Below are 14,563 nucleotides of genomic sequence, written 5' to 3'. Positions count from 1 at the left end.
TACCCAAAGGCTCCACCCTACACGCCCACCTAAACACCCTCCAAGTTATTTCCTTCCAAGTAAAGCCACAGTGTTTCAGGGACCCCAGTGCAGGTGAAACTCTGATCCTGATCAATTCTTCTGACAATCTAAACATCTTCAACAGACAGCACAATCCTCCAAAATGGACACATAACCCTACAAATCTCATCCAAGAGGTATAATCCTCTCAACTCCATGCCTGCTGAAGGTAACAAGTTCTCCGTTTCATCTTATTTTCTCCATGAACAGTCTTCAAAAATTTGTTGTAAAAAAAAAAAAAAGCAAACAAAAAAGTCACAAATCAGACAGCAGAAGACAAGAGGGAGGCGGGAATTAAGTGTACATAATTCAGCGTAATAATTCTGTGCCTCTGTTCTCCTAAAAGTCACATCAAGACACCCAGGAGTTCTTACTTGATTTCCTTCACAGGCACTTTCTTCTGGAGAAGCTGCTGCACCATCCCTTTTTCTTCTGAGGGAAGCAAAATTAATAAGGCTTCACCATCCTCTTTGTACCTAAACAAACAAACAAAAAAATCTCTTCCACATCAGTGCAATCTGCATTTTATATTTTAATAGTCTGATGTACAGGTAACACAGAAGCAACTTTCACCTAATTAGTAAATATTAGGAATACCATTTTTTTTAACTTCTGTGACGAGAGAAAACTAGGGCTCTGTGCATCTTTTCCAAAATTTCACCACTAATTAAAATTCCCAGTGACTTTTGAGCTGTACCACAGGAGAGCCAGATCCTAAGAAACAAATCAATTAAAAAGAATTTTTTCTTTTCTTTTTTTTTTTTCTTTAAGGACAGAGGGGCAGAGGGAGATGGAGAGAGAGAATCTTAAGCAGGCTCCATGCACAGCACAGAACCTGACACGGGGCTCAATCTCACAACCCTGAGATCATGACCTGAGCCAGAATCAAGAGGCGGAAGCTTAAAGGACTGAGCCACCCAGGCGCCCCTAAAAAGAATTTCAAATAGCTCTCTACCTATAGCAAAAAGACAATTTCCCATTCAAGCCATAAGAGAATTATAATATAATTAGTAATTTAAGAAACATGGTACCCAGTACATTAAGGAAATCAAATCATCTTTCTGGGGATTTTATACCTTGGGAGTAACCTTGTTTAACGGCATCAGTTTTAAGAAATGGATCTCCGCTCAAATGAAAAATTAACCTCCAAGTCATGTGCTTCTCTTCCTTTACCTAGTAAAATTCTTATTTCATGCTATACCACCAGAAATTTCTATTTAAGTGGGCCACAATGCACCCACAGTTGCTTGAGCTTTTTGTGCCACCTGCATACAGATTTCCCTGATAACTCAGTGTCAGCCATTGTGTGCAAGCAAGAAGACAAAATGGAATTGGGGGTTTGTGGAATTTTTTTTAAAAGAAACAGAAGAAAAAGTATTCTCATCAAAGCACTCTGTTCAGGGTTCATGCTATAATATGAGGAACAAATTTTTATATATAAATTATTTAGTGAGAAAGGTGCCAGGCCTAAACTGTGAACACCACAAAGAAATAGAAGAGTAGCCCTGTCTTCAGTGATCTAACAATCTAGCAAACTAGAAAACACAAACACACACAAAAGCAAGAGATCCCAGAGAACGTCCCCCGAGATGGTACACCACTAAATGTAAAAGGACTACCAGGGGCAATAAATGCCACAAACTCAGAAGTGGAAAGAGACCACTCAGGGTCAGCCAGAGAAACAAACCTGTCAGAGCAGATGGAATCTGAGGAGGACTTTGAAAGTCAATACAAAAAGGGAAAAGCTAAGGTCTTCCAAAGGGGGAGAACAGCATGAACAAAGGAGTAGAAACCAGAAAATACAAGCAAACGTAGTTAACTAAAGATAGGAGAAATGCCACGGAAGCCAGTGTAACTAAATGAACAGCAAAAAAGATTGCCAGAAAGGGACATCAGAAACTGGTTTTGGAGGACTCTGGACGCCTGTGTCTAGAGAGCTAGAATACCACTGTATGCAAGTACAATTTTATCACTGAACACTGGAGGGGAAAACTAACTGTGTTGACTTACTGTAGGTACCAGAAAGACAGAAGAGCAATTTTCACCTCGTGCTGATTTCACAACTCCACTCCTACACACAAGGTGAAATTCCAGTGTAATATCTTTACAGAAATATCTGTACGTATACACACGTACACATAGAGAAAGGTATGAAATAAAACCTATCGAAAGTGCTAAAAGTTCTCTTTAATTCATAAATTTAACAAAATTTTAGGGGGCCAGTAAAAGCCAGGCACTAAAACTGACGTAGCTCTGGCTGTCACAGAGCTTACAGACTACTAGGGTCAGACGGTAAAACCAGGAACTAACAATAAAGTGGCATGGGTGTTATGGCAGGCATACAGGAAGCTGTAAAGACAACAGAGAGCTCTACTGAATGTTGTCCAGGAGTCAAGAGAACTGCCCTGAGCAAATGACATCTAAGGGCAGAGACCTAAAAAAATTAGGAATTAGTAAAATATTAGGGGAGAGTCAAGTTTTCCAGGGAGAAAAGGCAGCATTTGAGCAAGTCCAGTGGATAGTTTCACCTTCTTCGTGATTAGCTTTTCTAGGGTTTCTAAATGCATGTGTATTAAACAGGGAGAGAAAGGAGTAAAGCTGAACATACATTTACTCCTTTTACTGGTTCATAAATGAGAAACTAATACCAAATACCTTCCTCATTGTATTTCAACACCAACTATTATAATTCAAAATGTTTCATCATCATTTACTATGAAGAAATATGAATTTAAAGCATTTCCCCTAAGCAGTGTTGGACTAAATCATCTGTGAAGGCACGTATCACTAGTATATGAACTAGTGAGGTGACATCCAGAGTAGACAAGGGATCTGAGAGCCTCTCAACTTCCGAAGCTGGTACAAAGGTAAAGAGAAATCTCTAAGGTATCAAAAAACAGCATCCACTGAAGCCCTCGGATCTTCAGACTAAGAAGCAGGAATAATAAGCCTAATCATTACATCTATCTTGTCTACCCATTCATCCACCCAGGGATAATCTGGAATAATGGATCAGGAGTCAAGTCACACAAGGGCCTTACCAAAACCTTTTACAACCATAACAAGCTAAAAGACAGATCTGCACAAGGTTAAGACAGAATGCAACACTAAAATTTAAAAGAACAAAATTCCCAAAGGAAAATGGAAAAAATGTCCAAAATCAAATCCCACAAGGCAAGCATCTATCAAAAAGATCATCACTGGCCACTTTAACTATTCAACATCACACACATCTTTTCCCTGTAACAACATAAAGCACAAATATCTCCCCCACACCAATACCCAAAAATTTCTGGTAAGCTTTCATTTCAGAAATAAAAACATATCTAAAAAGAAGCCAGAAGCACATTTCTTTTCTTTTCTTTTCTTTTTTCAAATGCTTACAAGGATAGTCTATTTACCCATGAGCTAGCTTTTTATATTTCAAAAGCAATATCCAAGGACTGAGGGTTGGTATATGTATAAAGAGAAATAAATGTTCTTCACCTGATCTACATTTTAGAACTCCATATTAGACAGGTTATTGTAAGAAACATTCTAGGCACCAAATAAGAAGCCCTGAATCTGAAACACAACAAAAAAAAAATCTCATTTTCACCATCAGTAGTAATACCATGTTACATTTATGTAGCCCTTTAGAATTTTTTTTAAGATTTTATTTATTTATTTGAGAGAGAGAATGAGAGAGAGAGAGAGAGAGAGAGAGAGAGAGAGAGAGCACATGAGAGGGGGGAGGGTCAGAGGGAGAAGCAGACTCCCTGCCAAGCAGGGAGCCCAATGCGGGACTCGATCCAGGGATCCCAGGATCATGACCTGAGCCAAAGGCAGTCGCTTAACCTACTGAGCCACCCAGGCGCCCAGCCCTTTAGAATTCAAGAGGAACTTCATTTTACATTAATTTGCCAGTCTTTTATATGCAAGCAACTCGTAGAAGAGGCAAATAAATTTCTGGAAAGACCAGGAAACTATTAAAAAAAAAATCTAGAACAAAAACAAAAACCACTGGCTAATCATTATATATCAGAGGCTTTAAACTTCCAGTTCATTACCTTTTTCAGCTCTACCAGGACTCCCTCCAGAAAGAAGGATCCTTAAAAGGTTGATCATGATGTCTGACACCAAGAAGCTTACCTTCACATCCTACAGCTCACTAACATTTCCTAGCTAAACTTGAGAGACCCAGACCACTGACTTCTGGGTCCCAGTGGTAATTCTTCCACTGAAATAACCTCAAAACAAACTCTGGCCAGAGGAAGGAGAAAAAGCCCTGCTGTTCTGACAATAATTTGCCTTCTACCCAATAATTACTAGTCCTCAATGCTCCAATGCCTATTCCCCAACACACCAACTCCACTCTAGCTGAAACTTTAAGTCTCCCTTAAACTTTGTCCATTCAGACTTCCAACTACTGCTGTAGCAAGATCTGGCAGTGTTCATGACTGCCTGGCTATTCTCAGTTCTTCCAGCCTGGTTCTCCAAGTTACAGATCAGGCTGGAAGAGAATCTGCTAGAATAATTCCCTTCTTGTAATTTTAAAAATACGTATGCAAACATATATGAAAATTTTTCTATGTAGGTGGTATGTTCTGCCAACATCTAGAATCTACATAGTGAATAAACACTATTTTTATAACAAAACACAAGTTATTATGAAGTAGAAAACAAAAAACGTATATGCTTTTTTTTTAAGATTTTATTTATTTATTTAATTGACAGAGAAAGAGAGAGACAGACAGCGAGAGAGGGAACACAAGCAGGGGGAGTGGGAGAGAGAGAAGCAGGCTTCCCTTGGAGCAGGGAGCCCGATGCGGGGCTCAATCCCAGGACCCTGGAACCATGACCTGAGCCGAAGGCAGTCGCTTAACCGACTGAGCCACCCAGGTGCCCCAAAATGTCTATGCTTTAAAATCAACATCTTTTGGGCACCTGGGTGGCTCAGTCAGTTAAGCGACTGCCTTCGGCTCAGGTCATGATCCTGGGGTCCTGGAATCGAGCCCCACATCCGGCTCCCTGCTCCAAGGGAAGCCTGCTTCTCCCTCTCTCGCTGTGTCTCTCTCTGTCAAATAAATAAATAAAATCTTTAAAAAAAATAAAATAAAATCAACATCTTTTGTGTCATTCTCACTTCACTGAACACATCTTAGTACTACCAATATTAGGGTTCTTCCTTATCTCAGCCAGTAAATTTGAGGACATATATGAATGCATGTTTCCTATTTACCATACATGTGTACCTAAAAGCTCCTCACTAAATATTTGTTGAGTTAACAGATGCAAACAAACCACCAGAGGTTGCATAAGCAGACTAGATTTAGAGTCAAAAGAACTGAACCCAAGCCCCAGCTGTACTATTCATTAGCTGTATAACCGTGGATAAGAAGTCACTTTATCACCATACATTGCATTCTTATTTATAAATTAACAGTTCGAAGGAGACGATCCAGGTCCCTTCAGAATCTAAAGTTCTATACCTCTGATTCTTAACATACGAGTCGTTGTTCACAATGTAAGCAGGACCAGGAGGTGGAGAAACAGGGACAACTCTTGGGCACACTCTGCTATTCCACATCCTTCTTTCTGTCCCCCTCCCTGCACCTCCTTCTCTCCTCCCTATGCCCTCGCTTTACCTGTGGCAACCAGCCCCACGAGCACCTGTCACTGAGGGACAACAGTACAGTCAGCCCTGCAGATGCGCACAGATGGCCAAAGGACTCAGACTCCAACTTTTCTGTTCCTCCTGCACAACATGGCACAAAGGACAGCTTATTCCGGGAAAAGGGGGATCTCTGACTCACAGAATATCTAAAGACTCTACACTAGATTTAAGAGAAAAGGACAGACTGGGAAATATTCTGGGAAAAATAAAGTCACGTGTAGCGTAAGATCTTGGAAATACAAGGAGGTACACCACAAGAGGCTCAACAGTTTGACAAACAAAGTTCACGGTAATTGGAAAGAAACCAAGCTGGCTAACGTTTGTTGCATGGAAAGCTTCTAACAAACTGATGAAGAATGAGGATTTACGGAGTTCACAGAGAAAGGGTAGAAATCATTAGAGTCTATCAACTCTGTCCCAAGAATTTAAAAAAAGACTAAAGTTTTAATACATTAAAAACAAGAAGAAAACACACATAAAAGTAATGTCTAAAAATTATACTACCTGAAATTATACCTTCTGGAAACTACTGAAAGAGATGATTAACCCCATTTTACAGAAGAAATTGAGGCTTAAAGAGATTAAGAACTGGTCAAAGGGTCTAAAGCCATCGGGCGACAGAGCAAGATCCAAACCTAAATTTCTTGACTTTTAAGGATAGTGTTGATCAACTATGGGGTATCTGTCTCTCATAATCCAACTAAAGAAGGAAATGCACCTATTTTTAGTTTATCTTCATGACCATGAATGGCAATGAGTTTAAATAAAGATACCTACCTTCCTTCTCCCAGCCTCTGGCCTCCACGCCTTCTGGAAGCCCCACCTGGGAGTAGCAGCCACTAGATTTCACTAAATGAAAAATCTGGTTTGGGGCACAATGCTAAGAACAGGAGTTGTAGAGTCAGAAAGACCCGAGTACAAATCCCAGCCCTGGTATTTCCCGAGGGATCTTAAGACAAGTTTTACCTCACCATCCCTGAGAAATCGTTTCCTGACAAAACAGCCTCTCCCACAAGGCCGATATAAAGACTAAATGAGTTCTTGCATTTGTTCACTCAACAGATATTTGAGTGTTAGAAAGTAAATGGCTGAGCCACAACCTGCTCACTCCCTTAGGGAAGAGGCTCCTCTGGCTGAAAATGAAAAAGTGACCTAGTCAAATCTCCTCATAAATATACTAATGACAGGCCTCCAGGGAAACAAACATGGCATACGCTAGCACATGAGCCCTCATCGATGAGATGCTAAGAACAGGATGTACCAGGTACGTTTAAAGCTGTGGATGCAAGGGATAGGTCTCTGTAGGCAGTGTGTAACTGGGTACACCAATGGCCCATCTGTGGAAGTGATAAACGGCACATACAGATTAGTGACTGTGAGGTCAACCTCAGCCAGAGCCTACCCTGAGGTGTCGAGAATGGCCCTGTGGAGCTATGGTGGAGGTCCCAGACTTCTTACTGCCTACAGATCCCTTACCATTCATTACCTCCCTTTATCCTTGAAACTAACAGGAAAGCTTGATATTAGGCATGGGAGGCAGCTACTAAAATGGCTCCCAAGGATCTGGGCCTCCTTGCATTCACACCCTGTGACCCTCCCCACACTGACTAAGGCTGATCCGTGTAACCACTAGGATACACAGGTAAGATCAAGTTTGAGTTCCAAGTCTAGGTCACAAAAGACACTGTTGCTCCCACCTTACCCCGTCTTACTCTCTCACTTGCTCTCACTGATGACGCCAGCTACTATGTTATAAATCACATGGAGGGACCTGTCAACAAGCAGGTGAATGAGCTTGGCACAGGATCCACCCCCAGTTGAGCCTTCAAGTACCGTGTGACACCTTGACTACAGACTTGTAAAGACCCAGATGAGCAGCCAGGGGACCCAAATGAGCTGCACCTGGACTCCTGATCCACAGAAACCGGGAGATAATATATGGTTCTTGCTTTAAGCCACTACATTGTGGGTTGATTTGTTATACTGCAGTAGATTAATTAATTTAGGTAAGCTCTGATTCATGAGTCTTATGTGAGAAAGTAATTGTGTTATCTCAACTGTCTACTCTGCACCAAGCCCTGTTCTAAGCACTCGGGGTATGTCAATTAAATAGACATATGTCCTTGCCTTTATGGAGTTTACATTCTAGTGAAGAGAAAAGGAAACAATGTAATAAGGAAAAGCTCTAGTATATTTGAAGGTATTAAGTGCTATGGAAAAAAGAAAGTACAGAGTGAAGTGAGGAGGAGTGGTTGGCTCAGGTTAAGAAAGACAGCCATGGGGCTCCGTGCTGGAGGAAACACCATTCCAGCAAAAGAAACAGTAACATAAAGGGGCCATGAGGGGGAAAAACATGCATGAAGGAGAAAGAGCTCAACTAGTGTGGATCACAGGGACAGAGGGGAATAGAAAGTAAGGTTGGGCAGAGGCTAAATAAAATCAGGTCACTGGCTTTTATTCGGAGTGAAGAGGAAGCCATCAGAGGGCAGACATGATCTGACTTGTGTTTAAAAGGATCACTCTGCCTGCTGTGTTGAGCACAGACAGCAGGACAGCAAGAGGGAAGCGCCTGGAGCTAACCGACTCCTGAGAAACATCAGCCCACTTATCCACTTCTGTAGCTATCCTGGCCCGTCTCTATCCCAGCTCAATGCTTCTTGATGCAAAATAAAGAACTCGTTTTGCCCTTTTAAAAAAAAGTTTAAATTCTAAATGGCAACTAGGCCAAGGCAGAAGGCCATGTAAAGAACCATTATGCACCTAGAAGCAGGCTGAAGACAGGATCTTCGTCAATCTAAGCTAAAGGAATTAAAGAAGCAAGAATTTTCACTAGCAGGGATTGCTCCCATCTCATACCTAAGATATTCAGGGTAACCTTCAGTAAATTAAGGCTCATGGAAATTGTCTTTTCCATTTTTATTACTTCAATTTACAAAAAAATTAAGGACACTTTTAAAAAATTATTTTTATTATCTGTCCCATAAAGTACCAGTATTTTCCACAAACCATAAACTCTTCAAAGTTATCACGGCAGAAATTTTAACTACTTTGCATCTTCATCTTCACTGCTGTTGATCTAAACTCCTGTGGGGGAGTGTGCAATACAAAGAGCTGGCCTCTGCTGCCCCCTAGTGGAACCACATTCTGCTAGCCACATCACTCCCAAAGTCTGAGCTCAGGCAAGTAAGGCTCGCTGGAATACCACAAGAATTATTTTACGACAGGTGCACATACATAAACTCATTTTTTTTTTTAAGTAAGCTCTAGGCCCAACATGGGGCTTGAACTGACGAACTTGAGATCAAGAGTGGCATGCTCTATCGACTGAGCCAGCCAGGCACTGACTCTCACCTTTTATATTTAAACTCCCAATGGTTATATATGAACAGTTATATATAACTCACATCTTCCGTCCACAGACCTCTATTGCCCAAATAAAAGCATTTAAAAAAAACGAGTGGGGTGAGTGGGGTGGCTCAGTCGGTTAAGCATCCAACACTTGATCTCAGCTCAGGTCTTACCTCAGGGTTGTGAGTTCAAGTGTTGCACACTGGGAGGAGTCTACTTTAAAAAAAATTAAAAACTTTTTTAAAAAGGGGGGAGTATCTGATATATGCCTACTTTCCATTCCCAATTTTTTTATTTTCAAATGGGCATTATCTTAAGAAATGGAAAAGCCTGGTTTTATGAGTACCAAAAATTCCAAGCACTAAAGACTGTTTTTAAGACAGATGTTGGCAAGGATGCGGAGAAAGGGGAACCTTCCTACACTGTTGGTGGGAATGCAAGTTGGTGCAGCCACTCTGGAAAAACAGTATGGAGAGTCCTCAAAAAGTTGAAAATAGAGCTACCCTACGACCCAGCAACTGCACTACTTGGTACTTACCCCAAAGATACAAATGTAGTGATCTGAAGGGGCACGGGCACCCCAATGTTTATAGCAGCAATGTCCACAATAGCCAAACTATGGAAAGAGCCAAGATGTCCATCAACAGATGAATGGATAAAGAAATTGTGGTGTGTGTGTGTGTGTGTATATGTGTGTGTGTGTATGTGTATATGTGTGTGTGTGTGTGTATATATATATACACATGTATGTATATATATATAAAGAAGATGTGTGTACACACACACACGCACACACACACACACTGGAATATTATGCAGCCATCAGAAAAATGAAATCTTGCCATTTGCAACGACGTGGATGGAACTGGAGGGTATTATGCTGAGCGAAATGAGTCAATCACAGAAAGGCAATTATCACATGATCTCACTAATATGTGGAATTTGAGAAACAAGGCAGAGGATCATAGGGGAAAGGAGGGAAAAATGAAACAAGACGAAACCAGAGAGGGAGACAAACCACAAGAGACTCTTAATCTCAGGAAACAAACTGAGTGTTGCTGGAGTGGGGGTGGGGTGGGAGGGATGGGGTGGCTGGTGATGGACATCGGGGAGGGTATGTGCTATGGTGAGCACTGTGTATTGTGTAAGACTGACAAATCACAGACCTGTACCTCTGAAACAAATATTATATGTTAATAAAAAAAGACTATCATTTTTAAGTACAATGTATCACAGAATACAGCTTGATAAAATTATATTCATATTCCTTGCCTCACCTGTCTCTAAATGAGATCATTTTGTTAAAAGGGGTGTGGATGGTTAAGGAAAAAAGACAAAATTTTTCTCAATACTAAGGATCAAGAGAATTTTATGTGAATTAATTAAAACAAAGTACTTCAAAACAAGTACTGGAATCACTATTTTCACTCAGCTAAAACACAGTAAGGAAAAAAAGATTCCTCAGACTTTAGCTATTTTGCCACAAAGCACTGAATTCATTTCTCTATATTCATATATTACAGCTCACTTCCACAAGTAAACACTATCTGGCAACCCAGTTTTAATTTCGGCATAAACACAGGATTTTAATTAATTTCAAATTCTAATTTAGCCTTATTTAATTCAATTATCCAGTCTCATGGCCCATGAAACTTTCTAATTATCTGTAAGCCCATTAATGGCAACTTTTAAACTGCAATTTCGCTTTTTTATTAAACTGCCCAAGAAAAAATAAGCACTGCATGTCCTAAACACTTCCACTGACTACTCATCTAAGAGTCGATTCAAACATTTTTAATTGGTTACAAGGGATCAAACACAATTGTGCTTTAAAAATTAATGGCATTAGAAATTACAATAGTTCTTCAAATTAGTATTTTCTCTTCAAACACAATCGTGATGTTTCTGTAGCTACTCTTCATCGCCAGTCATTAGGACCAATTTAATGTTCACCCTGGTATGTTCGACTATGTAAGATTTTCAACAACCTCTCTGGGAAACAAAAACCCTGAAATAATCCTCTTTGGTGAACTGTTTTCTGATGCAATGAGATGTCCAATCATCTTCATACAGGAAGAATCACTGGTGTTCTATAGAGTGGCTCAGTCAGTTAAGCATCTGCCTTCGGCTCAGGTCATAATCTCCAGGTCCTGGGATCGAGCCCCACGTCAGGCTCCCGGCTCAGCACGGAGCCTGCTTCTCCCTCTGCCCCTCCCCCTGCTTGTGCACTCTCGTGCTCTCTCTCTCTGACAAATAAATCAAATCAAATAAATAAATAAAAGCATTCTATAAAGAAATCCATTTGGGTGCCTGGGTGGCTCAGTTGGTTAGCCAACTGCCTTCGGCTCAGGTCATGATCCTGGAGTTCTGGGATCGAGTCCCTCATCGGGCTCCCTGCTCAGCGGGAAGTCTGCTTCTCCCTCTGACCCTCCCCCCTCTCATGTGCTCTCTCTCTCTCATTCTCTCAAATAAAATAAATAAAATCTTTAAAAAAAAAAAAAAGAAATCCATTTGCCCTGTCTATATCAACACCAAATGGCACAACTAACAAGCCTGTGTGCCCCTGGAGCAGTATGCTCATGAGAGGTCACATCCCACTTTATCTAAAATGCAAATGTGTACACGGATACATGTACAAATTCATATACGCTACACATTTACTGAAGAGCATGAAACAGTGGAGGAACATTCATTCCACCAACCACTACTTATAAGCCACTTCTGAGTCTCTCACTGTGAAAAATAACCCAAACATGTACTCAGACGAAGATCACTGATACCCCACCCACCTCCCTATAAAATGGAAAACAAGACCTCTGTTCTACCCAGGTCCGATTTCCTTAGACTCCATGAGAAACCAAAATGTCACCAGTCTACAGGCAAGTCTGTCTGAAGATACAATGACGCCATATACAGAACCCACTTCTAACTCCACTGCTTGTTCAAATTATATTGTTAATTGCAATAAAAAACTTTTGACCCCGAAGTACATAAATCCTATTTTTAAATAGCTTTATTTTTCACTATTCTCTCCCTTCGCGCTGGACAAAAGAAATGTGCTGGAGTACATTTTGATTATAGCCCATGTTTAATGGCCCACAAGGTAAATGTGAATCAAGCATCAAACATGTTATGAAGATTAAAAATGAACAAAAGGAGAGCTCTACTTGTTCTCAGGCTACAGAAAGACATGAAAAACCTTCACATCAGTCAAAACATACAACGAAATTCACCAAATACGACAAAAAAAAAATTTTTTTTTCTTCAAAGCCATCCAGAAACTATGGATTCAAAGAAATTTAAAATAACTACATATTAAAGATATTTACTAGGTAAACAAGGGATAGGGGCCACTTGGGGCCACTTGCTGGAAGGGACACAGAGCAAGCAGAAGAGCAAGCCTACTGGAGAATGACACATATTGCTTGGAAGATTGTTTATATCTTGGGTCTAAAGATCCTGCCATCCCTGGGAAACCATTCAGCTCAAGTTGTGACTTAAAAATTGGAAGTAACTGTTGGACCAGGTAGACCAACAGGTGGTATCTCTTCCATCATCGAGTATCAATGTCTCACTGACAGCCATGTTATAAATAATTCATCCAGTTTCGATGAGAAAGTAAATGCTACAAGGTAAATCCAAAGAAATAGTCCGTCTGTGGCTAACCATAATTATTCATAACGCTACTAGGATTATTTAGATTGTTTCCAATTCTTAACCATTACAAAGGTCAATAAGATGAATAGCTTTACTGAAACTTTACCCGTTTTATTAAGATCAGTGTTTCAATGTGGAATGTGAGGCATGAGGAGGAACTCTAAGGCTTCAATAAATATTACCAAATGCTCTCCAGAAAGATGCTAACCAGTTACCATTCTATCAACAGCATACATCTCCCAAATGCAATAGCAAAGAATTGAGTCAGCACACCTACCTGGCAGTTCTACCTGCTCTGTGAATATATGTGTTGGCATCCTCTGGACAATCAAACTGAAGAACCCAATTCACAGCTGGGAAATCTGTACAGAAGAAATGTCAAGTTAGGAAATCAGTTTCAAGATCTACCCTGCTGTACTATTTTTATTTTTTTTTTAAGATTTTATTTATTTATTTGAGAGAGAGAGAGAATGAGCAGGGGGAGGGGCAGAGAGAGAGGGAGAAGCGGACTCCCTGCTGAGCAGGGAGCCAGATGCGAGCTCCATTATAGGACCCTGGGATCATGACACGAGCTGTAGGCAGATGCTTAACCTACTGAAGCACCCAGGTGATCCAATCTTTTTATTTTACAGTATCACTTGCCAGGGCTTTCCATCACATCAAACTCATCTGTGAACTTTATTAAAAATAAAATTAATTGCATGAACCAAGAGATAATAAACAATTCTCCGTTGACAAATAGTGTTTGAATATGAAGATTATTTTGTATCTGACACAGAAGAGATTGCTTTGTGTCAGACAAATAATGAAATACACTGATATTTAATAACCTAAAAGAACCCACTTCTCATGGGCTCCTGGTGAACTACAAAACTTGCTCTTCCCATCCCCATTCAAATTAATGTCTTTCTAAGTCCCTTTTCTCATTTCTCAGCAATAATTATTCCATACACATATTTGCCTACAAAAGTTTTCATTCATTTCCAGACACCCTGTTCTCAATTCCTTAAAAGCGCTACCTTTAATCATCTGTGGATTTTGCTATGAGGATTTCAAATCAATTTCTGTAACAGAGAAAAGGGCTGAACACTAAAACAAAACAAAACAAAACAAAAAACGATGGGGGATGCAGAAGAGGAATGACAGAGAGGTAACAAAAGGAAATCTTTGGTAATTTTTCTAAATTTGGTAAAAATTTAGTACAGTGTAAAAGGTATCACTTCAAAATATAAAACTAAATACCAAAAAAAGACTAACAGAAATTTAAGGAGTTGCTTCTGAAGAGCAAGGATGTGTAGAGCCTACTAGGGCTCCTAGCTTATTTTTACCCATGTGCATGTGATAATTCATTTTAAAAAAGAGAAAGAATTTAAAAAGTTTTAAAAGGGTACTAGTATATTCTAAAGAAATTCTAGGATGCTTACTTAAGAATAGAGCTTCAGAATATTCATTGCACATTTTTAGAATAAAAAGACTGAAACTTCAATGTTCATTACTCCAGGAATGGGTAAATTCATACCATGAGACACTCTACAAAACACACTGGATATTTATATGTCAACATGGAAAGACTTGGGGCGCCTGGCTGGCTCAGTAAGTAAAACATGTGACTCTTGATCTTGGGATTGTGATCCATCCACAGTGGATGCAGAGATTACTTAAAAATAAAATCTTAAAAAAAAAAAAGAAATGGGAAGACTTCAAAAGCAAGTCCTACACTACCCTATATAACATTGTTTATGTAAACTTTTTATATACCCAATACTTTATATATCACTTATGAATATGTTCATATAAACTTTTTAAAATAAGCTAGAACAGAGGTTTTTGACATTTTTGTAC

At 39.8% G+C, this 14,563-nt stretch overlaps 1 protein-coding gene across 1 annotated transcript in view; it reads right to left on the bottom strand.

The window, feature by feature from the left end:
* Positions 1-14,563, bottom strand: part of DDX10 (DEAD-box helicase 10) — a 269,001-nt gene that overhangs the window by 226,132 nt on the left and 28,306 nt on the right. The window contains exons 9-10 of the mRNA XM_027581129.1: positions 12,999-13,083; positions 435-536 (exon numbers count right to left, since the gene is read on the bottom strand). Coding sequence (XP_027436930.1) covers positions 435-536; positions 12,999-13,083 — 187 coding nt within the window. The remainder of the gene's footprint in view (positions 1-434; positions 537-12,998; positions 13,084-14,563) is intronic.

The sequence above is a fragment of the Zalophus californianus genome, chromosome 11 (genome assembly GCF_009762305.2).
Source record: "Zalophus californianus isolate mZalCal1 chromosome 11, mZalCal1.pri.v2, whole genome shotgun sequence".
Classification (NCBI taxonomy): Eukaryota; Metazoa; Chordata; class Mammalia; order Carnivora; family Otariidae; genus Zalophus; species Zalophus californianus.
Note: the sequence above shows the minus strand (reverse complement) of the source record. Positions and strands in the feature narration are given on the sequence as shown.